This window comes from Lonchura striata, chromosome 19 (genome assembly GCF_046129695.1).
Source record: "Lonchura striata isolate bLonStr1 chromosome 19, bLonStr1.mat, whole genome shotgun sequence".
NCBI lineage: Eukaryota > Metazoa > Chordata > Aves > Passeriformes > Estrildidae > Lonchura > Lonchura striata.
In genome coordinates, this window is record NC_134621.1 from 7,183,888 (window position 1) to 7,209,738 (window position 25,851).

Genomic DNA, 25,851 nt, shown 5'->3' on the forward strand with positions numbered 1-25,851 from the left:
CAATAACAGTCAAATGGAACATACTGCATAGTGAAACTCAGTAGTCTTTAAAAAAAAGGGAATATTGCACTGTTTTTATACTCCCAAATAAAGCACTGAGATCAATGGATTTTTAGTAACTTCTGTCAAATATAACTTACATTGTCTCTAACAAACAGCTGAAACCAAACAAAAATGAGTGATCACAACATTTGCTGTACAGCAGTCATGATAATAGACTCAGTAGAAACCAGATAATGAAGACTCACATATAGATCAAGATTAGGTTGCCATAGAAACCGTTCCTTCTTGATTTGATGAAATTCTGGGCATGTATGCTTCTTGCATGGTTTTTTTGCTTAAATAAGGGCAGCATATTGGAAGGATAGAATTAACATGCAGCCCTCTTAACAGCTTTTCAGTTAGCAAATACAATATATCATGTATATTTGTGTTTTAGAGTAATGAAATTCAAACAAGGACAAGAGTCACTGATCACATCTTAAAATATCTATTTTGAAAATAACATTCAAGGAAAAAACAGGGTTTGCGAAATGTGGTCAGAACCAAATCTGAGCTGAACAATTGTAATTCCTGTAGGAAACAAATATGTTATATTTAGAAACAGTGAAAATGCAAGAGTGACACAATAATAGGAGTCCCCATTGGTACACTGATAGAACTGACTCTGTTCAGTATTTCTCTGTGCAGACCTGAATATTCTTTTTCTTCAGGCAGTAGCAATTAAGCAGAAGTTGAACTTCTCAATTTCATGTCTAACATACTGAGGATGAGAGGAAGAACAAATACACAGGATCTGATTTATTCCAGATGTCTCTCCACTGATATTATTTAAATTGTACCTGCATTTATTATACTCCATATTAGATATTCAGATTTAAAATGAAATAGTTCCCATATTGCAAATCTGACCAGTTCATTCCCTTCCTTGAAGGGTGATCTGACCAAATGTAGGCTGTTGAAACTGTCAAATTTTTAGTATTGAATATGCCTGGAGATTAATGATCACACAGTTTTTACATATTGGCCATGAAAAACACTACAACTGAATCAAAGGAACAAGACAAAAGTCTTATTTTTTAATATATTCAGAATATAAGACTCTTGGTTAATATAATTCAGTACACAGGAGCTTCTTTTTTTGAAGACACCAAGAAGGGCACAGTCTCTGAACACATCTGAAGAATGTAGGGAGTAGAGCAGAAAGCACAAATACCTGCAGCTCCAGTTTGTACTGCTTCTTGTCATGTTTCCTTTTTTTCTTATTTACCAGCACATCTTTTGTCAAACCTGCCACTTCTTTCATGCTGCCCTTTTTCAAGGATAAACTTTCAGAGATAACCTTGAAAAATTAAAGCATTTCTTAGATGAGATACTGGGTTTTTTTAACACTTTATGAAAAAAACAGAATAGTTTTGAGAAGCTTTTGCACAAACTCACACACTTTTTCATTCTGAGGTTTTTCATTCTGAGCTGAAGGGAAATTGAGCCAATTCCACCAAGGTTCTAGCCCTCTGTCTTCAGACTTTAATATAGCATGTGAGAGAGGTGTTAATGTCAGAGATTTTCAAGATATTTTGGTTTATGCTTTTGGCATGTAAAGAGAATGTAAATTACTTTGAGCTTGGAAACAGATATGCTGGGAAACTAAAAAAAATCCTATAAAAAAGAATTCTCTGTGATTCCTTCTGTTCCTTTACAGAGAATCTCAAACTGCAAGATCCTTTACTTGTCAAACACTAGTTTTGATTTCAGTACCTTTTTAATTCATTAATGAAATTATTAAGACCTACGTTATATCTATAAATAAGGAATGCAAATAGTGAATTGTTTTTATTTGCATACATCTAAAATCCAAAGTGATAGTTCAAAAAACACATGTAAACTTGTGTTTCTGACTATAAGGGTAGGAGGGGCTGATGGGTGGTGGCCTAATGGACAGGAGGTTTTGGAGAAAAGTTCCTTCCCAGGAGAAAATACTGAGGAGCCTGCAGAGTTCAGCCTAAGCTCCCTCCCATATTTGGGAACAGGTCATTCCCTCTCTTTCCCGGGTGTTTTCTGGATCACTCCATGTGGCAACGGCAACTGTCACTTACACTGAGGGTGTGTCTTGGAGGTCTCTCTTGGAATTCACAAGTGTGTTTCCCCTTCTGTTTCCTGAGTATCTGTTATCTCTGAGAGAAGAGAAAATACCACAAGGAGAAGCCATATGCTTGATGGATCACTCAAAGCTATTCCTGGTTATTTTCTGTTAATTTGTTACTTGTCACTTTTTTATGCAAAAAAGATAGTGGAAGTGATTGATGCCCATAACTTTTGTTGATTACAATTATGCCCTTTAAAAAAAGAAGTCAGTCTAAGGATTAACGTGTATTTTTGGCGAGTGGGTATTTAGCTGGCATCTACTTGATGAGCAGAGCACCAGAGCAAATTTTTTCAAAGCAGTAGTTACCACTACATCATTACTACTTTATTTTTTTATTTCTTAGTTATTGCCCCCAGCCAGAATGATGATTATGAGCCCCAAGGAAAGAACTTGAGTATTCATCTCAAAACAGAAAAGCTGGAGAGGGTAAATACTTAAAAATCTTCTGAGTTCTCCTTCCTCCCCCTTCATGATGCAGGTAAAACATCTGGACAGCATTTCTAGGCTGACAAACTTTCAAGTATAAATGGCACACAGAATTTTCTGTTTGGGTAGTTCTTTCATATTGCAGGCCAATATTTCACTTTATGTATTGGGCAAATTACTGTTTTTGTTAATCTAATTACTGATTAACTCTTCTGGGAATCGGAACATCCCTCAGGATTTTTAAAGCAGTTATTAAGGACAAAGGGGTTTGCTTATTGCACTCATCTGTATTCAAGGTTAAATAATATCTGAACATCTCTCAATTAGAAGGAAAAGTCACTGAGTGGCTCTGGAATAAAAGTGTTGTCAGTGAGAGTGTACCAGGATACAAAGGCTCTTTGAAGTGTAGCTCTTTAATTACTCCCCCATGTCCCTGTAGTCATTATCCTTAGTCCTTTCTTTTTTCACTCCAAAATAAGTTTTTTCCTTCCAGGCATTGAATTATCTTGGGATTCAGCTCACAGACGAACAGCAGCAAGCCCTAAGGCAGCAACTTCATAAAGATTCTAAAGGAACAGTGTCTTTTGGAGGTAATAATTTGTTAATTACCATAGAAAATAATGAAAAGTAGGAATACAGAAATTATAGATAATAACTACTAATATATTTCTTGTCAGTATTGGGTTGCTGCTGCAAATAAAATTGTAATTTGAGGCAAGAACTTTATTTTGCTATATAAAAATAAGCTTGAAGTTCTATTTGAAACTAAGCAGTGCAAATCACAAATTTATTTTATTAGGAGCAGCCTTGGGAACGTTTTATTTTGTGCTGACAAATCTTTTTCTTTTTTTTTTTCTGACAATAGGGAACTGTAATTTTCCCAGAAATTACTTGGGAGAGTTTTGATGGTTAAAGAAACTTCTTGAAGCATGTAAATGGATGGCTCACTTAATTTTAGTATGTGGAAACCAAGAACATTTCTGTTGCATATAGAAACAGGTTTGCAGGGAGACCATCACAATTCTTCCAGCTAAACCTAATTCTGATGAGAATTAGTTGCATTTTGTGCTTGTAAAAATTTTGGTTGATGACACAGATAATTTAGAAATATTTTTGAGAAACTGTGAGACATGATGGTTCTGATGCTAAAACTGATGGAAATTTCACTTTTCCTAAAGTCTAAGAAAAACACTAGTGTGTGAAAAATAGTATTTTGTACTTAAACATCCAGAAAGATCTTCAGCAAGAAAGATTATGGATGTTCTATCAGATTTTATGTGGAGTAAACTGACTTTTATATTTCCACCTTTCTGTTATAGTGTAGCAGAGTTTTTTTAATCTAAAATGTACAGGTAATCCAAGCTATGTTGATTGTGCATTAGAGACTGTTTGTATTTAAAACTTTCATCTTGGTCAACATCAATTTTACCAAGCCTGTGTTGGGGGTTTAAAGGGCCTGAAAAGGAAACCATGAGCTCTGAGCTAGCAGGAAATTTTTCATTTTTCCTGTCTCCTCTGGTAAGCGCAACTCCTTGGGAAGGGCAGGTGTGTGTACCTGTTGTGCAGATTTATTTCATTTTTCACAGACACCAAATAGAGAACATCTCAGGTACTTTGAAGGTGAACTTCACACCACCTTTGTTTTCTTTTCTCCTTCACAATTTGATTTGAGGATATTTCATTCCACAATGTGTTTGGGTATTTTTATTCTTACCAGCTTTACCAGAACTTTGTCTTTTTAGATTTCTCTCTGATTTTCTTTTTTTCCTTTAGAAAATTGCATTTATCAGAGTGGCTGTTCATGGTGATACTGGCAGATGTGTTGCATCAGTGAGCTGTTACTAAACTGAACTTCCAGGCTACAGCAACAAAATCTGAACTGTTTCTTTCCTAGATTTCATTGAAGTTTCAAGGAATCTGTTGTCTGTGCAATCAAATGCAGCTGATGATGGCCACAAATCTGAAACTTTTGGGATCAGTAAAGTTGCCAGCTTACAGGACTCACAGGTAAAAATATTGTGCCTGGTCAGTGTTTTAAGAACTGGGAAGAGATTATCAGAGAGTTTATTGTATGTAAAATAACTCCAGATCTTGGGCAGATGTTTAAAACAGCTCTGCACCATGGGGTTCTTTAAGCTAACGTAGTTCCTATGAAGCTTTTTTAAGCAGCATAATTTGTAGAAAGCAATTAATGTAATTAAATTGTGGTTTGTTGTAAGTCTGAACAACATTGATTTACTGAGGTTTCTTAATAGAATTTGGATTGCTACAACCTGTGTGAGTGAGAAACAATTACTGGGCCCAGTGATTTGAACTACTGCTACAGTGAAAATCATTTTATTCTAGAGGTGACTTTTAAAAAGAGCATTTTTAGTATATGAATACTAAAATAAAATGCCTTATTAATTAAAATATTAAAATATTGATGTATTCTTGACACTTTTAAAAGCACTTTATTAATCCATTTTAAAAGGGAAAGTAATTGTTCATTTGGAAGATAAGTTGTTTAAAATTTTATTAAACATTTTTAGCATTTTCAGATCTATAAATCATCCTAAAATTAAGACTTTTTTCTAGTTTTATTAAGAAGAACTTTTAATATAAGATGTTAAAAATTATGGAAGACATACTTAGCAATCCATTCCAACCATATATATTTGTATACACACAGTTTGTAACCTGTGATTCCTTGGAAGATGATGTGGAAAAACTTAAGAAAGAAAGAAATGAAGCTTTAAAAGAAATTAGCAAATTAAAGGTAACACTTATTTTTTATTTGCTTTAAATTATTCAAGAGACTAGGGGATTTTTTTGAGTGTGTATAGAAATTTATTGTTTTTTTTAATTTCATGTGCAGTTTTTCATAGATAAATAAAATAGCAGTGCAAACAGTCCTAATCATGTGTGATGATTGCTTACAATGTATTTGTAGAGACAGTGAATTTTAGCCATTATACTCAATGCTAACACATTTTATAATCTGGTCTATAGAGAAATGAGACTAAGCAGACATTTCACAGAAGTGAATTTGGAGAAATGACTGATTTGCATGGCAATTTTATTTAAAAATGGGTGATGCAAGTAACTGCAGAGTCTGAGCGTATGCTGATACTTCTGAAAGGAATCAGAACTGGAGGATAAATTAATCTGTGTGCAAAATTAATACATATTTTCCCAGACATTACAAAATTCCCAAGTCCTAAAGCAACAAATATTATTTCTTAATACCCCAGGTTGCTGCCATATTCCCATGGTCCTGAAATTTCTTTTTTAACAAACCATAAGATAGTAAGTTTGTGTTCAGCATACATAACTCCACCTCTTGAACAGGAGTCTGAGTTTGGAATAAAGAAAATTTTAAAAATTGCCCCTTGGTCCAAAAAATTTCTTTCTGTAAATTACAGAAGCATTGGGTTGAAATGGCCATAGATCAGTTGTCTGTTCTGTGCACAGTGTTTCTTCTCCTGAGAGCTTTGTACTGAAATGAAAGAGCCCCATTTACATTGAACACAATGAATACTGGCCAGGTGTCCCTAAATTGTTGATGTGGAAAACTGACAGTGATCAATCTATAATTAACTGCTTTATTTCTTACACACTTCTACACTACTGCACATTTCTATTCCAGAAATGTTCAGTAAATAATTCTAAAATACTCAAGAAACTTAAACAGCATTGATGAACTCACAGAAAAGTTAGGTTTCAGAGATGGTTTTATCACAGGTTTTATAAAAGCTGTTGATAGAAGTTAAGTATTGTCTGTAGTTTTGAAAGAGCTAATTGCTTTAGGACCAAAACTCTTTCTCTTTCAAACTTATTTCTTAATCTTTTTTCTTTTAAATAGGAAGAATTGTCTGAATCTGTGAACTTACAGAAGCAATTAGCAGAGCAGCTACAAGTAGTCAAGCAAGTATGTTGAAGTCTCTAAAAATTTAAAAATTTTTAATTGTTTTTTGTGGGAGGGAGAAAGGAGCACTTCTTTTTCTCTTAGTGCTCATACAGACTATACTTTCACACTGATTTCAACACCAAGGTGGTTTTTGTGTTACTACAGAGCTTTTAATTAAAGGTGGAGAATTGATTCTTCAGTTTTTAGAGCAGCAATCTACTTCTCTGCTATTGAATTGAGATAGGAGCCCTGAGACCAGCTGGATCAATGAAGTGGGATGATAATATAGTAGAACCTTTCTAGTCTTAAGTGTTTTTGACGAGATTTTGCTATTCTTAGGCAACAGTTGCCTAATTTACAGTCCTAACATTAACTACTTTATATGTCAACCAAGTGTGAAAAAAATATCAGGAAAGAAAGTCGTAGTCAGGATTTTCTGAGGAAAGTCTTGTTTCTGCCTCCAAATCTATCTAAAATTATGAGCCAATAAATCAGAGTATTTGACTTCCTTAAAGTCTCTTAAAGGAAATTCCCAATTAAAAGTAAGTCTCATGTCATTTATAGCCTGGATTCAAAACCAAGGAACTTTCCTGTTCCCTCTTCCTCCTGAACACCCTGTCAGCTTTTCCTTCTAATGAGCTGGCTGCTTTCCTTCCCTCCTGCACTGCTGCACCTATTCTTTGCAGGTTTCTCATGTCAGATGCCATGGAAAAATGCAAGATAAAGTTTAAAAATCCCCTGTATTAAGATTAGTTTTATATTTTGCTCATAAGATTAGTTGAGCACCTTTATTATCACCTTTTATTCCTTGAATATACGAGAGCTCGCTTGGAAGTTTTTTCCATCAGTGTTGTGTTGTTTCCTTGTGTACACTGTGGGAAATAAATTGGGTTATCTTCTGGATAAAATTTAACTGGAAGATTGTTCCCGTAATGCACTTGAAGTTCCCATTCTCAATGACTGTGTTGTTCTAGACCAGAACACTTGTTCAGTGTGTTAGTCCAGACTAAAGCTGTTACAATCCCTAGTACAAACCTTCTTTTCCGGGGAAGGCAGCCTTGGACAGGGCTGGCTTAAGATGTTTTAAGTGGCAGCAGTGCCCATTTGCCACCACTCGAGGTCCTCCCACTTTTATTTTTCTCAGGTACTGTCATATGGTGGTAAAATTCAGTTTTGCCCTGTAAATCTTCCAGGGATAAATACTGATTTTCTCGTAGGCATTGAAAGGGTTCCATGTAATGAAGTGAAAGAGAAATACTAAATTATATATAATTATAGCATTGTGTGATCTATTTTAGGAGCTAAAAGTGGGCTTTTAATGGACATTTTCTTCTGTTTATACTTGGTGCATGTTCAAGTGTTTTAAATATATTATTATATATGTATTTCTGTTGTTTAAAATCAATATTGGCACTGAGATTCATGGTGATAAGTTTTTTTAAAAATAGGCTACTTATAGTATAAGTTGCCATTTAACTTATGATGTGCATTCCTGTTTGAGCTGGTTAGTGAAATTAGTTAATGAGTACATTATTGAACCCTAATGGCTTGATTAAAAGTAACAAACAACCAAAGTAAAAAACAAAACCCAATTTAAGTCTGTGCGTAAGGTCTTCTGACTTCATCATAATTTAAACATTTAAGTGACTGCTTTCCTGAAAAAACAAAGTTTTAAATGAGGATTTAGATTACCAATCATATATTGCAGTATATTTTGTGGTATTTCTCTTTTCTACTAATTGTGAATTGCAGAGATTACAAATTAATTAAGATGGGGGTACAAATATTCTGGTTAATGAACATGCTTTGTTAGTACCAATTCATTAAAGAGTGCTTGACTCGGTAACGAACAGCATGAATAAACTGTTAAGATCAGAAATGCTGTTAAGCTTGCAGTGAGGTAGTAATTATTTTCTAATTCTGCTATGAGACAATTAAAATTCATTAATTGATCTGGTTTTGCTTTGAAGTTGTGATGTAGCACTATATCTTTGGGGCTTCCTTGAAATCATATGTAAGCTGAAATTGGCACAAAACACAGAAAGGAACTTCTGAGTACCTGAAGTCTTGCCAAGAGCATGAATGTGAAATCTGTAATGATGTCTTCTGTCTTCCCGGAGGATTTGGACTGGATCCTGTGCTGCCTGAGAGTCCTGGGGTGTTTCAGCCTGAATGACCCCTTCTCTACTACAGCTTTTTCTGCTGGAGCACTCAGCTAAACATAGGAAGTAGGAGAGGTTGTGAAGACACTGTTTGTGGTATCCCCAACTCCTGGACTTGGTTCATAGGGCTGAGATTTGCTACTCTGTGGTTGTTTTCTCTAAGGGGAAAATAAGGGCTTTGAATGACTCCTACCTTGGAAGCAGTATCTAATCTATTTCACCCTGCCTGAAAGAAGTGTTTGGTTTACTTAATTAGGCTTTTTTATTTTAATACATAGTAAACATATTCAAAGTTCTTTTAAAGGATTATTTCAATATACTATTTTTATAGAATTAATCAACAAGCATGATTGATTTGTAACTACAGCTTTCATGTAGTTTAAAAGAATATCTTAGTTCTGGTGTTTGTGGTGTCTGGAATAAAACTTGGATAAAACCTTCTGACACTCAAATTTATCCAAGGAAGAAATTGAACCCGGCTTAGGAAGAAACCTGTACCTTGAAATTGCTTTTTTAAGGATTCAACTTCCCTCCTCCAGCTGTTAGTTCCTTATTGGCTGTAGTGGCTTCATACCAGATCAGGACAATGGGTCCCATGAGGTGTTTATATAAATGAAATATTAGCAGCTGCAGATCCCCTGTTTCTTGTGTCTTAGAATCCTAGATTGGTTTGGGTTGGAAGGGACCTTAAAGCTCATCTCATTCCACCCCCCTGCCGTGGAGAGAGACACTCTCCACTATCCCAGGTTGCTCCAAGCCCTGTCCAGCCTGGCCTTGGACAATTTTTTCAACATCTGAGTGGGACAAGAGCTCATGTTGCTGAAGTGGGTATTACCCATCAATTCTTCACTGGTGGGGCCCCCTTACCTGCAAGGTGAGAGAACCCACTTGTCCCCACAGTGCCAATTCCAGTAACTGGAGAATGGGAAAATCTGATGGAATCATATCCCTTTGTGCCCCTCTGCTCCAGCAAACAGCTCTGGTGTGTCAATTTTACTAACTCAGTTGTAGTGTGTGTAATTGTTTCATTGTAATGTAGGAAGCTATTGTTCCTTAATTATTCCTTTAGGTCTTTCACTGTTGAAATCTGGTCATACTTAGTCTGCTATTACAGAGAAATTAATATTCAACAACTGGGGTTCTGAAAAAACAATGGAGGAGTAAAGGCAATTCTGGATTATAAGAGATTAAACCTTTATCTCAAGGATGTCTTCTTTCAAAATGAAGACCTCCCTTTTCATAATAGCAATTTTCTCTTCACTTTTCTCATGTCAGTTTATTTAAATAATTCCTAAGTGTGGGTTTTTAAGATGCCACCCTTTCTCAAGGCCTCTGTGTTCATTTATATTAGTCAAACTTAACGTCAGAGCATCTTTTCACTTTTGTCTCCAAGAGTCTTTCTCCTACCTCCAGCCTGTTTCCCAAGGATGCCTTTGCTGCTGAAGGCTCCCAATTCATCCTCTGTAGCAGCAGGGCCCAGCTCTTGCTGTTGACTCACTTTGTTTCTTAGAGTGGCAAGAAAATGCCCCCCCCCAAAGGCAGTAATTTGACCCCTACTTCTGTAGGTTGATAACTTCTTAGAAGTCCCTGTGTTCCCTGAATTGTTTCTAGGAAAAAGGAGTGCCAGGAGCAGCTGCAGGAGGGGTGATTGCTGTGCTTTCAGGGAGTATGGGCAGTAATGACCCTCACACTGCTCTTAGTGCTATAAACACGCAACTGTGACACCAGCGTGAGGAAAAACACACCCAGGGCAGTAAGCTTGGGATGAGTCTGTGTTTCCAGGTGCAGGTGGTCCTTGTGTAGTTCACCTAATGCTTCCAAAGGAGAAAAGAAAATCATTCTACTTGCTGTCAAATTAAAGGTCACTAAAATGGATCTTGTGGTGCTCGTGCCCTGTAACAGAAACCTCTAAATTATACAACACCACTGTCACCTCTGTTCACTAATGATGTTGCTGTTCTGCATGTGTGGTTGCTTCCACTGCTCTATTTTCTGGGAGACCAGGATGTCCCTGGCCATCATCCAAATTGCTATTATATTGCAAAGTTGAGGAAGCTGATGTACTGGTTATATGTCTCTGAGATTAGCTGGTTTATGACCCAGAATGTATTGTCTATTAAGACTAACAGTGTAGAGATTAAAAGTCATATGAAGCTGAGATTGATAGAGCATTTTACAGAAAAAAAAAACAAAACATGATCACTAAATACAGGAAAACCTGACTTGAAGGATATTGATTGTACAGGACAAATGCTTCTATGTTAGGAAAGAATAAAATCTGAATTTCTAAGTTTAACTGACCTCTCTAGATATTTCTATTATGACACCTTTTATATGCAATTTCTTCCACAAAACAGGAAGATCTGGCCATCTAGGTTTTTTAGAAACTGCATTTTCAAACCTAGCTTTAGAAGGTTATTTCCTCCATGGTAAAGAGTCATTGTGTGTTTCTCCTCTATGGGAGGAGAAACACCCACCTGTTTTCCCTCTAGTTCCGTTCCCAACCAGGATATAATTATAATTATAAGATTGAATAGGTAGACCAGGAATAGAATATTCACCTCAGTATCCTTAACTGAGCAATTTCTACAAAAAACTTCCAGCTCTGTGAATTTGTCTATTCAAATCTGATAACTTGAATTATTCAGAAAACTGATATTAAGTGACTTTTCCTACAGATTAATAGCTGAGGGAAAAGATGGTTCAGTGATTTTGGTGCCAGTGAGCCTGTACATTTTGTGTGAGGAGTCTGTTTGTTTTATTCCTAGATGAGTGTAAATTTACCCGTTGTACAGACCTTTAATTTGGCTTTCTAATTTATTAATTTGTTAATGTCAATTAATAATCGGTCCCCAAATTAACTGAGCAATATCTTTCTTGAAAGGAGATTTTGCAACATTCAGGGATTAAGTTAGCTGAATTCAAAGCTAGCAGTTTCTGATAAGTTTTATCCAACACTCTTCTCTGATAATCCAGGCCATTAGGAGCATCATAGGACCAGGGACAAGGCAGAAAAAGAGATTTAAAAGCACTGATTCTGAAAAGAGTGTGGACTGAATGACTTGCATTAAAAGTCCATCTACATGATGTGTGAGCTTTGACTAGAGTGTGAATTCAGGCAATAAAAATGAAATTAAGTAGCATCTCATTAATGTACTTTTTTGGTGTGGAAGCAATGGGACAGATCAACAGCATCTGGTGCATTTCAAGAAAACCTTTCATTCATAGATTTTCAGTAATTATAGAACTTGTTATTTAATTTATTAGCAAAAATACGTCTCTTTATTTACCTGGTTTCCATTTGCACATCATAATGTTAAAAATTAGCAATTAAGCCCTCTAACCATGAACACTTATGGGTAGCCCTGATGCCAACTGCAGTACTTGTGAGCTAAATCTGCTCTTTTTTTTGGTAGATGGAGTTATAACTTCTCCACTGAATTGTATAATCTGCAGGAAGCCAAGGCAGCTGTGGAGGAGACAAGAGCCCTGCGCAGCAGAATTCACCTTGCAGAAGCTGCACAGAGGCAGGCCCGGGGAATGGAGATGGACTATGAAGAGGTCATTCGCCTCTTAGAGGCTGAAATTGGAGAGCTGAAGGCTCAGCTCGCTGAGCATTCTGGCCAAAATAAAGTAAGCAAAGCCTGTCAGAGTTACCATGGTTTCCTTGCTGTTGTCATGTATCTGGTTTTCATTTTCTTTTCATCTGCTTTTCTAAAGTAGGTCACTGTTTGTCTTTTATTATTCAATAACTGGGATGATGTGGATTGAAGCGGGTAATGTGAAGTGCACGAGGCTTCCTTTATCCAAATATCTTTGGGCTGGAAAACCAGGAACTCCTAGCATATGTGGGTTATAGGTCAGAATGGCACATCTCAAGCTTTAAGCATGGAATAGTTTCTAGGCTGCAGATATATTGTCTTTAAAGACTACACCTTGCATATATTTGTATGCTTTTGTACTCATGTGAAAATGGCCTTCAGGTTTATATTTCTATTAGGCAAACAACAACCATGTAAAGTCCAGTCCTGTTCCAAAGTTAATTTAGATTTAATCAATGCTACTAATCCTGAAAAAAAAAAAAAATTATTGAGCCTTATATTTTAAGTCTACTTAATCTCCAGTGAGGCATTTCAGAATAGGCTAAGAAATAAAGTATTTGATGCACTTAAAATTTTTTTTTCATAGCTCCTGACCTGTGTTTTAGACACAGTTTGAACAAGTGCAAGCAGGTTGGCATTTGTGAGGTTACCTTGTTTTTCTCATGAAAAATGAATGTGCATATGACCTGGTGAAGAAGAACTACTGAAATATTGCCTTGTTTCATCCTGAGAATTACTTTAATATTTCAAGATTTTAGAAGGTAAAGTCAAGCTCTGGGGTAAACAAGCTTGCAGAGAACTGCTTAGGAAGTCCCTGTGGCTCCCAGGAGGAATTCCAATTATCTGATTGTGAGTGATGAGGTGAATCACACCCTAGATGTTGTTTCTGAACATCTGGGTGAGATGCTCCATCTTTTATGTCAGGTGTTCTTGATCACTTTTTTTTTTTTTTTTTGGGACTTCTATAAATAGCCGAATTTTAAGAAATTCATAGAGCATTGGTTGATTTCTTGGAGGTTTGTTCCAGAGATTCTAGCTTTGAGTTCCTGAAATTCTGACTGAATACTACAGTATCTATGTGGAGATTTGTATCTCTGCATTGCTTATCCAAAAGAAACAATATCAAGTAGATGCCAACTCAATTTTATAGCCTTTTGTCCCATCCTGCTATAAAAGGGGAGTCAGTTACAGTAAATCTCCCCCTAAAACACATTCACTAAATGGAATATAACATATGTTGAGGCATAAATAAAAATCAGATTGGTCTCTCTCACTTGTTTAGTGTGATAGAGTGAGTTCTTTCACCAGCTTCTTCTCTAGAGTGGATAATGAAATTACCAAAAAAATTCTTTGATGTTCAGTGGAATGATGATTCTGCTGTTTTGTACAGTGTATACAAACAAATAATTTGATTCCAGTAAAGTTAGTAAGTGGGTTTTGGTGATTATTTTGTAAAGGTTTTAGAGTAGGTTGTGGGCATTCTACTCTACTCATTAGAGAAGAATGATCACCTGCAGTGTGATGAAAAAGTTTATTTTTAATTAGAGTGCTTTTTCTGTATTTTGGAGAGATCTTTCTAGATATTGTGTCCAGCAGACAGCTGTGCTAAACAGACATGTCCAGGTACATGTGAGGACTTTACTCATGGTCCTGTCACAGGAACAGTGCCAGGAACTCTAATGGAGTTCCCATTAGCTCCAGAATTCCAGCTCTGGACCTAATATTGCCCAGAGCCTCCAGAGCTGGATTTAACAGGGCTCATATCTGTACTGAAGGAGGGAGGGATACATAACACTGGTCAATAGGTTATACAAGTGCATGCAGAGACATCCTAGGGGTAATTTCCTCCAAGATGTGCCATAATTACTGCATTGGCCAGAGGATGTGTGGATGCAAACTAGGGGACTGAGTTTGTTCTGGTTGTTTATGCACCCTGCTGAGATAGTATCACCATAAGGTTGGTATTTTTAATCCATTCATCAATCAGTTCAAACTCTCTTAATTTTCAGCCCTATTCCTGTTGTTATCTTTGAATTTTAATTTACCTTTCTGTCATTTGCCAAAATCTGTTGCAGTTTGGAGCTGGTTTGCCAGCTGCTCAGGCATTCCAGTTTTATGTTTTACAGAAATGTAGAAAAGAGCGTGTTAAACATTCCAAACACTCTGTTCACACTATGTCTCTGTGTGATCCATGGGAGGAAAATTATTAGAATAAAAGCTTTAAAATACTTTTCCCAGGAGAACATTCATGATTTGAGAAAGAGGGTTACAGTGCTTGACTGCCAGCTGCGGAAATCGGAGTCGGCCAGGAAGACCTTTGAGGTGGCCACTGAAAAATTGCTACAATTTGTAGAGGTAACTTTGCCTTTCATTTCTAACAATATCATATTTGGAAAAGGTTTGTGTTGATGTTTGTGAGGAATGAGCATAGTAAAATGGCTACAAACCAGTTTGCAGAGGTCCTTTCATCCCTAGAAAATATATATCCCTAGATGATGTGTAAGTGTGCAGATCCATTCAGAGGTTTACATAATCTTTGTGTTTTGCTATAGTAGACAAATGAAAATTATCAGATAATTTTTACCACCTAAACTCTATCAATTTCTGTGAAACTCTTGAGAAGAAAAAGGCAGAAATCTAATAGTTGATAATTCTTCAGCATGTTATGAAAAAACAAAAAAGTGTTGTTGCTATATTAACTTTGTTTAAAGGGGTTATAATATTTTGGTTTTTGCTTTTGCACTTCTAGCTGGGAGACACTAGACTCTTTAATTGCAAATCAAGTCCCCCACCCCCAAACAGAACATCAAACTATAAGGTATTAACTTTTTGACTGTGTTGATTTATAAACTGTTGACTTCTTGACTATGACCAACAGGTTGTGCATGAAATACTTTCAGATAACTCTACTTCCTCAACAATTTTAAGGTAATGAAATGGCTACATTAATAATGCAAAACTCTACTATTGTTTCCAAGTCTCAAAAAGCTGCCTTGTAGCTGTTTTTTTCTATACTTTTGCTGTATAGTTCTGTATGTCATTTTATTGAGGGAGAGGGAATGACATGAATTATAAATTACGCTTTCAGGATACAGCTTCATTAAAAACCTCTGAATTAAATTAAAACAGTTAGTAATTACATAGCTATGATTGTCTGGATGTTTCCATAAATTAATTATAATGTACTAATGATTAGTTAAAATGCAAGGAGCCTTAACAGTGGGTTATAATTTAATTTTTTTTTTTTTAGATTTTCTTAGGTGATTTTGCATCACAATGAATACAGTAGCATATAAATTGATAAAATGTATATCCATTCACACTTTGTTACTTTTCCTGTTTCAAAATCTGTGGGAATATTCAAGAAGATTTAATTAGCCTTTGGTCCTTCAGAAAATTGACATGATTGTGCCTATATATCACAGATAGAATTTCATTAATACTTATGTAACAGTAAAATAGTTCAGTTTCTTTCCTGCAGTTTTTTTCAATACAGCTCTCAAGAAAATCAAATGTATTTAACTGAAGTGAACTGGAACTTTATTTCAAAATACCTAGGCAGGCCTAGACCAACTAGGATATCGTAGATAATCAGTGAGATGCAGTTCCCATGGCACTGCACACAGCAACGATGTTGGCTGTTTTATGAAGTTCATAGAATTTATTTTAGTGAATGGATTAATTATCAAATGCTAAGCCAAGGTGACAAACTGATTCAGATGGCAGGGAAGATAAGAGTTGGGTCCCATGAAGCAGGTCCCTTCTTAAATGCTGCTATGAAAATTCCATTCAGGTTCCCCTCCTGACACCCTTTGAGTCCCTGACACTGCATTTTGAGTTCTGAATGTTATTTGAATTGAACTTTCCAAATACCTTCATTGTTCAGCCAGGACTGCTGCTGGGGCAAACTCACTGATTTGGGAGCATGAATCTTCTTTTACTCATACACTGAGAACAAAACCATTTTAGACAAACAAGTTTATCTTATTAGAAGTAGCAGTTTCCTTTATCATATTACAAATAAACATTTATTTTTTTATTATCTTAGTGACAGGAGAACATTGTCTACTAAAGCACTTCTGGCTCGGCTGGGAAGGGTCGGACCTACTGTCACAGCAGCTCTTGCAGCAGAAGCCAGGGACCTTGCCAAGTCTATCCGGGCCATTTTGGAAGTTGATTGTGAGTGTGTCCATCTCTGTGTGCTTTGAAATCTGGTATCAGTTCATCAGCCAAGAAGATGGATAATTGTATTTAAAATTGAATGTGAACTGGCTGAATAAATCATTCCTAGCATGGAAGGACAGAGCAGGTTCAGTGTCAGCTCAGGCTGCGTCTTCATCAGACTATCATTAGAATATAAAGTTATTCCAGAGTGCATTTCTTCACAGGAAAATTTAAAGCACAAAATTAATGCCAAAGTGAGGAATATGAAGATTATCAGAAACTAGCAGCATATGTAAAACTAGCAGCATTTCATTACTTTAATACTCTATTTTTCATACTGGAATATTTACAAAATGTTATTTTGCTGCATTTACATAAATATGTATCAAAATGTTTTAATGAAGATGTTGTTGCTGTAGGGAGTGAATGTAGGCAGCAGTTCCATTTGGAAATATCCATGTATGTCCTCAGGTCATGAACAGAAATCCCATTGGTGGAAATGATGGTCGTTCATAAGAGTGACTGTAGTAAACTGCATCAGTTGAAAATCTAAGAAATAGGTTTGAATTATCATATAATTCCTGGTTCAGATCATTGAAATGATTGTTTATTTTGATGGTATTTGCCTGTAGTTGAGCAGGCATGTCAGTTCTAATCGATTTTTGATTTACAAAAATGGAACAGAAATGGTACATCGTAGGACACTTGGGAAAGGTTAATTATGGTTGTCCATAATTATTGTATCAAATATTTGAATAGCTTTTACTGTTCAGGAATTAATTTAGAAAGAGACTAAAAGAGTTAAGAAAATAAGATATGAAAAATAGTTTTTTGACATTATTTATGAAACATTTATTACTCATTCTGTGGCAAAGAAAGCAAAATAAGAAGATAAAATTTGTTCAAAAGTGTTCATAATATTAAAGAGTTACTGGTGGGGTGAAAAGAATAACAGTGACCAGGAGAGGAAATAATTGGTTTTCCACCAATGACAGTAATAGTTCTGTCACACTGAATTGGTCTTATTATGCTACACAGGAAATTGTGCAAAAAAAACTTTTGGTTCTAAATGCAGCTGAATTCTAACACACGGTTGTGTCAAACATAATATGTAGAATACATGTTAGAAAGCTCTGGAGCCACAGCAGGAATCCATTTTATGAACCTAAGAATTAAAAATAGGTCTGCAGAGAAGGATTTAAAGATTGAACGTCATCTTTCTGAGTTCATTCTGATTTGGAGAGCATTACAGATAGATTTGGGCTCTGACAAGCTTGGGTATGAGATTAAAGCTTTAAACCACACTGGTTTTTTTCTCCCTCTCCCTCCAAAAAAAGTAGTTAAGGCAAAGGAACTATGTAATAGCATTCTGTCTGCAGTGCTCTCTGCCAGGTTCTCACTAAAACTTCATGTGATTTGAAGTTTTCTTGCAGATGGACTGTCACAGAAAGGGGGCTCTTGTGTATGTGGCATTTCATAAATATCATCCATCAAAGAGAAAAGTGTAATAGTGACTACAGTGCAGACTGAAGGATTCCTTTTCCAGGAAGGTGTCCACAGCATAATAATTTGTTATTGAATTCTTAGAGAGAGAACTGGAGTTAATATTTTTGGGTTGCTCATTGGATCAGAATGTCTGGCTGGGAAACCTTTGTGATACATTTTACCTTCTAAATAGAACTTCTCTTTCATTATTTGTTTCATTCTTGTAAATATGAAGTACAGGAGCCCCAGCCAAAATTCCTCTTTGATTCATTTACAGTACATGTGAAACAGAGTCTGGGTGCCAAGAAAAGGTTGTAGAGTGTTTTTCCAACAGAAAACTGCTTCCTTTGTAAAAAAAATCTTCCTTGACAACCAGGTCAAAATTACATATTTACAAGTCATCCACACAAATTATATCCTTCCTCTGTAATAGCCTGAGGGACATTTTGCCTGAGGGAAGAGGCTTGAAGAAGTTCAGTGTATTCCTGAAAATCTTCAAGAACATGTTGCCTTGTGATACTGCTGCAGATCAGCTTTCAGCTCTGCAGGCTGAGTGACAGCTCTGTGAAGGCACTTCGGTGGTTCTTCAAGTGAAGACTCTGGGAAAAAAAATAGCAGCTCATTTTCCAGGGCTTACTGCTTCAGGATCCTCCAGATCCCAAAATGCAAATAATGAAGTAATAAACAGAATAATCAAGCTCATCCCTTGAAAGAGCCATTCTTCATCTTCTTTAAAGACTGTAAGCTCTTTTAGAAACCAAGCCTTGAGAGGCCATTCTGCTTTACAGAATGTGAGCATCTCCTGAACACTTGAGATTACTTCCATCATCATACAGAGGATAATAATGCCTCAGTGAAGAACTGCAGCATTTAAAAGTAGTTGCTTGCTGCACTTAGTAGACCATATGGTGCAAATCATGCTAAAAAGAATAGAGGTAGCATTTTCTTCTTTCTATTACAAATTTAGAAAAGGAATGCACTGGGTACTGGTGATGGCCAAAATCTGATTAACCCTGGAACATACTTATCTCCTCATCAAAGAGCAGGCAATCAGCATTTCCAAATGGGCACTCGTATAACACAGCTTTCAAGTATTTTGGCTGCCCATTTCCTCCCTCTGCCTCTGACACTTCTGACCAAAAATACAATCTTGCTGTAATTGATACAATCCCAACCATCCCCATCCAGGAAGTGCTCTGAAGCCAGGTTCTCCACTCACTGGGAGCTCAAGCACTGAATTTGGAGCTATTTTATCCCATCATGTTCCTGTAATGTGCTCTCAGCCCGGAATCTGACACATGGCAATCATGCTGGAGTTCGCTCAAATGATCTCCAAATTAATACAGATTCCAAAACTCCTACTTAATTTACTGATATTGATCTTGCCAGTCACTATGCACTTGATTTTGAAGATCCTACAGGCAGATGTTTAGTTGTCTGGATCTTATATTCATTTTCCTTGAATGCTGGCTAGATAAAAGATGATAATAGAAAGTGCTGCTGCTCAGCATCCATTAGTGCTTGTTCTCTTGATGGTTAAATTGATTTTGATTTTTGGGCAATGCCTTACATCTTTGACATTAAAAGCTGAAATATTGGATCTATCCATTTCTTCAGTTTAGGGAATTTTCAACTATATTGTGTTCAAATGCCAAAACCATTCCATAGTCAAAAAAATGTCAGTTATCCCTTCCTATTCTTTTGACAATGTGGGTGGAACTAAGCTATAGAGTAACAAGGCTTCACAAATAACTAAGCTATAGCAAGGCTTCATAAATAACAATTTTGCTATTTTGAAAAGGGCCAGTATTATTAAGTATTCATATTTCTTTTGTTTGTTGCCTGGTGTGTTTATTACAACAGAATAAATGCTATTTATTTATACATTTATTATACATTATTCTTTATGTTTTTGAATCTTCAATTTTATGAAGACAGCAGTGGTGTAACTTTGTGCAAGTAATTGGCTGTAGTTCATCAGCCAGAACATGAGCTGTTCCCCCTCCCCTTTTTACCCCTTGCCTGTGTCAAAATCCAGCTGTAACTGTGGCATGGACAGGCATGGTCTGGTTAACTTTTGTTAGTTTGGCTCCTGATATTAAAGATGCTGTATCTTCTTGTATTTTTAGTATTAGGCAATTTTTAGTATTTCCTGCAAGGTCCAGTTTGTGGGAGGAGTGTGCATTGAGGGAATTCCTCTGACATTCTTGCAGCTGATGAACCAGAACTGTACCTTTCCTTCCTCCCTGGAAGAGCTGCCTGGGAAGGAGCAGCATAATGATAAGTAACAAGATAACTCTGTGTATTCATTGTTCTGGCAAGGCCATAAATATTTCAGTGCATTACTGAAATTAGAAATAGAAGAGACCTGATGAATTATACAGAGAATATCCTGGACACAGCTGTACAGTTCCCTTTTTAGTAGTTTTTGCTAGCAGAAGAATTAATATCACTGCTGTGTGCTTTAAAGGTAAAAAGCTTGTGTTTGTCAGCTGAACATTAGCTGAGATGGTACTTCCACTAAAAAATACCAATTTGGTGACATTACTATGTATTATTCCTTTGAAACTTTTAACAACAAGTGAGTTTTTCCAAAAGAGAATTTATCAACTGTTTTATTCAAAGGAAAATTTAATAGTTTTGCTAGTCCCTGAAGGTTGATTTTTTTTTCCCTCCAAACAAAAATACTTAATGGGAAGATAGTTTAATTTTTTGTCAAAAATTATAATATTAAGTTATTCAATGAACTTTTTGCTGTTGAATCTTATTTGAGTTGACATTAAGAAGAAAATATATAGAAATCTCAGACTTACTTAATTTTTGCAATAAACATCAGATATATACAAGATGAGAAGTGGAGCTGTTTCACATTATATTACAGACCTTGGTAAATTTTTGCCTTATTTTGAAAATGGGAATTTTTCATTAAAAATTTTCTGCAACCCTTTAGATTGCAAATCAGATCACAGTAAGAAACCCAAAGGTGAACAATTTATGTACTTGCATAAAAATTAAAATTCAAAGTTGCATAACAAGGAAAATGGCTTCTGTAATCCTCAGGAAAAAAATCCAGTCATATTTAATATCATTTTATAGGGATGCAGTCAAGAATGCAAAAGTATTTTTCTACATAACTGTTTACTTGCAGCAAGACTTTTAATTTTCTGGAAATCATTTAAATGTCCAATTTTGCCTGCCTGATTAAAAAAAATGACAAGTTGTAATTCTGACAGTGTTCACAGAACTGTAATTTCAAAAAGAAAATCTGTCCAAGAATTTGAATATGTTCCATTGCAACAGAAAAGAAATTTTCCAGTTAAGAAATGTAATACTGTACAGTATTACAAATAATTGTGATGTAAATTAAATTGAGTGTGCATAAAAATTAATTTGAAAAGGGAGCACTAGACCTCTGAGACAAGTCCATTCTCTCTCCAGTTTGTAAATCTGATACAAACTGCTTTATTGACATTTCTACACCTTGATTAAAATTATTACCACAGTTTTAAAAAGGAATTTGAGTAATGAATCAGCTGACTTGCTCATTCATAGGTAAGAACAACAAAAAAAAATCAAGGATTTAACAAAAGTCTTCTGAATTTAATATTTACATTTTTTTTCTGATTAAGTGTCTTTTTGATAGGAAATCCTGAAAGCAGCTTTTTTTTTTTTTTCTTTCTGGACAGTATCCTACAATTACTAGAATTTAGTATTACGCTGGAGATGCTATTCCCCAGCAGCCTTTGGTAACTGCCAGGTTTATTAGTGACTTGTAAAAATTCCTTGCTTCTGGTTTATCATTACTGTGTGTGGTGTTTATGCAGTGACTTTTCATTGAACAGAAATGCCTGGACTGTGAAATGGTGTCAGGGAGCACCTTTGCACTGTCTGACCTGGAAATCTTTATTAGGAGAGGAATGGCTGATGAGGAAGCACAGACAGCCACAGGCTCCCTCTCAGTTTTCAGAGAACATTTTACTCTGTTAGGTTTCTTGCTTTCTTTATCATAATTTCTGCAGTTCAGTGCTGTAGGTCTCATGCAAAATTTGGTGTGCTGGATGCACATTAATTATGTAATGCATAGATAGCCACATATTTTTAGGTGATTTAGACTCACAGCTGTAGTTTCCAGGCTGTACTTGGTCATCAGCCACTGAACTGCAAAAGACTGCTTTACAGCTTTGTCTGCAGAACCTGGACTCTTTTATATTCTTTTCAACTGCAAGATTTATTATGATTATCTGGGAGAGATTTTGATGTTGGGTGATGATCCCTGACTCAAGAAAAAATAAATAAAAGTGGGGCTGCTAAGCTGTAAGCATCATCATTGATGAAATAGTAATATTTAAGTGCTTATCTGTACTTAAAAGCAGTGCCTATAATGTTACAGAAATAAGTTATGCCAGTGCAGCCAGATCAAGACTATTAAAAAGATATAATAGAAAAAACAATAAAGAATAACCAAAAAGAAAAAAGAAAACAAGACCACAAAAAAACGTTTTGCTATTTCACCTTTGGCTGTGGTTTTGTTGTTTTGTTTGGTTTTAGTGTTAATGTTGGGGTGTGAATACAGGTGCTGTCTGACAAGCCTTAAAAACATTCCCTAAACCCTGTTTCTCTGGCCAGGATTGCCTTGGGTTTACAAGAAATACTTTACAGGAGACAAGAGAAGAGTTTTTCGGTGCATAATATAATTAAAATGTATCACTTCCATGAACACAAGGCATAAAAAGGCCTTGCAAATGATAAGCAGAACAAATGTCTGCATATAATGTAAATTACACAGAAGTGTAGAAAAGTAGCACTCAGTAATTTGCCAGCAAATCAGAAAATATTTATCTGGGAAGGACCTGCAGCAGTTAGGCTGTGTATCCATGTGCTTCCAGCAACACAATTATTATTAGCTCAAACACAGATTTGTCTAGCATATCCCACTGCTTCTGTTGGCCAGCTGTTGCCATCCTTAATTATCTTTGCCACTGGATACCTTTTCCTTTGGCTTAAATCCTCCTCACTGTGGTTAAAGCCTGTTACTCCTTGTCTTGACCCCATTACTTCCTTAGTGGCAGCATTTAAAATATTTGAAGACCATGTAGTATCTCCACCCTGTTTGCTGTTACCCCAAATGAATGACACCAGTTTGCTGAATTTTTCTTTACACCACATCTCTCCTGGCCACTTCCTTACCTTTGTGTTTCTCTGACTTCAATTCATCAACGTTGTATTGAGTTCTGTACTTGAGAGCTTCCTGCAGGAGACAAGAATGGAATAACCTCTTTTTGCTTTAATATGCACTCACACTAGGTCCCAAATGATGCTTCCTTTCCCCAGTGGCTCCATGTTAGTGGTTCTTGTGAAGTTTGGAGTTTCTTCTGCTCCCAGAACCAAAGGCATCTGGGTGTGTCCACTTCCCTCTGGGCAGCTGATTGTCCACACCTTGAATACAACATTTTGTTGTTATCTTTATTCAGCTGCATCCTCTTTATTTCAGACATTTGATCCAGTTAGTCAAACCCTTACAAAATTCTAATCTTGTTTTTCAATGGCATTTCAAGGAAAGGTCCTTTTACCAATGGGTTTTAAATCCTGAATTATCCCCACCCTTTCCTTGAACTAAACCCACATTTGTTGAGTGTGAGTGAGGAATGATATTCTTTTCACCTAACTGGCCTTACTGGGGGTGTTGTTACAGGGCCCAGGAACTAGACCTTGCTTATTTAATTTGGTGTCCGAGAATCAGAACATTACAGTAATTATGAACAAGCAGAGAAGCCAGAAAAGCTGGCACTAATAAGGACAGAATTATTTTAGACCCTGATCAAATCAGAAAATACATTTAAATGTCAGTTATGAACAAGTTGCATGCTGATTTATTGGTGATTGAATATGCATGTTAATCCCCATGTTTCACAGCAAGGAAAAACACAATGCAGTGTCTAAAGCTTGTATTTCAAGACAGTTCTTTAATGTGACCTAGATTTCAGAACTCTGTTGTTGCTGCTAGAAAAGCAAATTATTCTCTCTCCATTCACTTACCTTTAATGAGAAAAGATGAGTCAGCTTTTGAATAGGCATTGCCTGTCCTGACTTCCAAATCAAAACATTTTAATAATGAAAAACAAGTGATATTATTATATCTTAAAATACAGATGACCTAACAAGATTAGTGCAGTCTCATTAATATAATTTCCAGCATTTTTAATCTCTGAAAAAAAAAAAAAAACCTTCATTAAAAGTCTATGGACTTGTTTCATTCAGACTGTGACCCCTCCATGAAAAAATTAGTTGACTTTGTGCCTCTCCTCATACAAGTTGTATTTGCTCTTGGTAACTATGGAGACTGAAGTCAAAACTCTCCAGATTCAACAATTTTACTGGATGGTAAATACTTCCTAAACTGCCTCTCTATTAATTTCTGTTGACATAATGCTTAGAATTTTGATATATTAATGCTTCATTATAACACGGTGTTTTGACATAAGGGAGGAAACAAACTGAAATCCTGTGGCACAGAGATGCAAATTGTCCCCAAGCTGGAGAAAATACCCAGGGGAGGCAGGAATTATCTCAGCCCCAGATCAGTGTCTGAAAGCCAAAAAATACCCTGGTGAGACAGGAACTTATCCTTGAGGGGTCAGTCCCAGATCCAAGTCCTGCATCCTTCTTGGAGTGGCAGGTTCAGCTCAGATTCAGGCAGCTGGTTGTGGGGAGAGGTGGGTACCCCATGTTCAGTGGGTCTGGGTGCCAGCAGCACCTGTGGAACCGCTGAAGGTGACCAAAACCAAAGTGACCATTGCAGTGGAGCTGATCCAAAGCACTGTGTGCTTTTGGCAGGCAGTGCTGAGTTCATTTTCTTTGAGCATCCTGAGAGATCTGGATTCATGCTGACAAGGGGAAGGGGGATGAGCAGCCTTCCCTTTGTTGGGAATCAGTGTGTGCTGAAGCTGTCAGGGCTCATCTTGTCTCCCAGGGCTCGTAGGCTTTGCTGTCAGCTCCTGCAGTTGTCACATTTTTTCACTTCTCCTCAGTAGGTAGGAGTGAGAAGCTGAGGGCCAGCAGAGTTCCTCAGACATACACAGCACACAAGTGTGTTCATTTAAATGGAAAGAAGCACAAGTTGATTGCCAAGAAATGAGAGAGGAAGCTTTTTTAAAAGTGCGTTTTAAGGAGAATTTGCTAGAGGAAAATGTAATTACTTGGTGCTTGTAAAGGAGACCTAAAGGAAGTGCAAAATGTATGTATGGCTCACACTAGATGTGTTACCTCATGGCATGAGGCATATGGATACTTGGAGTTAAGGAGGGAGATTTTTGCCTTGCATTAGTGATTGCTGTGGGTATTGTGTTTGGTAACAGAAATTTTCCTTTCACTGTAAATTTTACCTTTGCATTTCAAGTAAAGTTTAGTATGCTAAATGGAGGCACTTTGTGATTTTCTTTTTCTCCTCTTCGGATTTATAACAGAAAAGGAAATCCATCTTAGACTTTAAGAACTTTTAACATGATTTCTAAAATATATAAAATTATTTCTAAGATCCCTTCTTTTACCTATTTGTAGCTACAGGCTTTTTTATATCAGGCTAAAAGGATGTCTTGAGTTATGTATTCTTACAAGTCTTGCTTCAAAAGGAAGAAATATTACTTTGGTCAGTCCTTGCTGTGAGATGAGCTGAGCAGAGAGTGGTTTTGTCTTTCAATTGTAGGTGGTTCGTGCCAGCCCCTTCTGCAGTTTAATTTCATCATCAGTGCAAAAAAAAGTGAGCTATTACTTAGCAAGAAAGGCATATCATGTAATACTATTGCTTTTTAAATCTCAGACAATTTCTGCTCAATTCTAATTTTAGGCAGTCATTTTAATTTGTTACCAATGAATGCTTTCTAATTAAACTTGCATTTAACGATCACATACGTCAGTGAGCACTGGGAGCTGACAGTGATGGAAGTGGGTGGAGAGCACAATAGATGCTGACAAGAGCAG

General features: G+C 36.3%; 1 protein-coding gene across 5 annotated transcripts in view; it reads left to right on the forward strand.

Annotated features, from left to right (window-relative positions):
- Nucleotides 1–25,851, forward strand: part of STXBP4 (syntaxin binding protein 4) — a 67,441-nt gene that overhangs the window by 18,812 nt on the left and 22,778 nt on the right. For all 5 annotated transcript variants that reach the window (XM_077787375.1, XM_077787374.1, XM_021555331.3 and 2 more), the window contains 9 exons: nt 2,490–2,572; nt 3,066–3,162; nt 4,467–4,579; nt 5,244–5,330; nt 6,417–6,482; nt 12,080–12,256; nt 14,464–14,580; nt 15,104–15,153; nt 16,274–16,404. In XM_077787375.1, the coding sequence (XP_077643501.1) occupies nt 2,490–2,572; nt 3,066–3,162; nt 4,467–4,579; nt 5,244–5,330; nt 6,417–6,482; nt 12,080–12,256; nt 14,464–14,580; nt 15,104–15,153; nt 16,274–16,404 (921 nt within the window). The remainder of the gene's footprint in view (nt 1–2,489; nt 2,573–3,065; nt 3,163–4,466; nt 4,580–5,243; nt 5,331–6,416; nt 6,483–12,079; nt 12,257–14,463; nt 14,581–15,103; nt 15,154–16,273; nt 16,405–25,851) is intronic.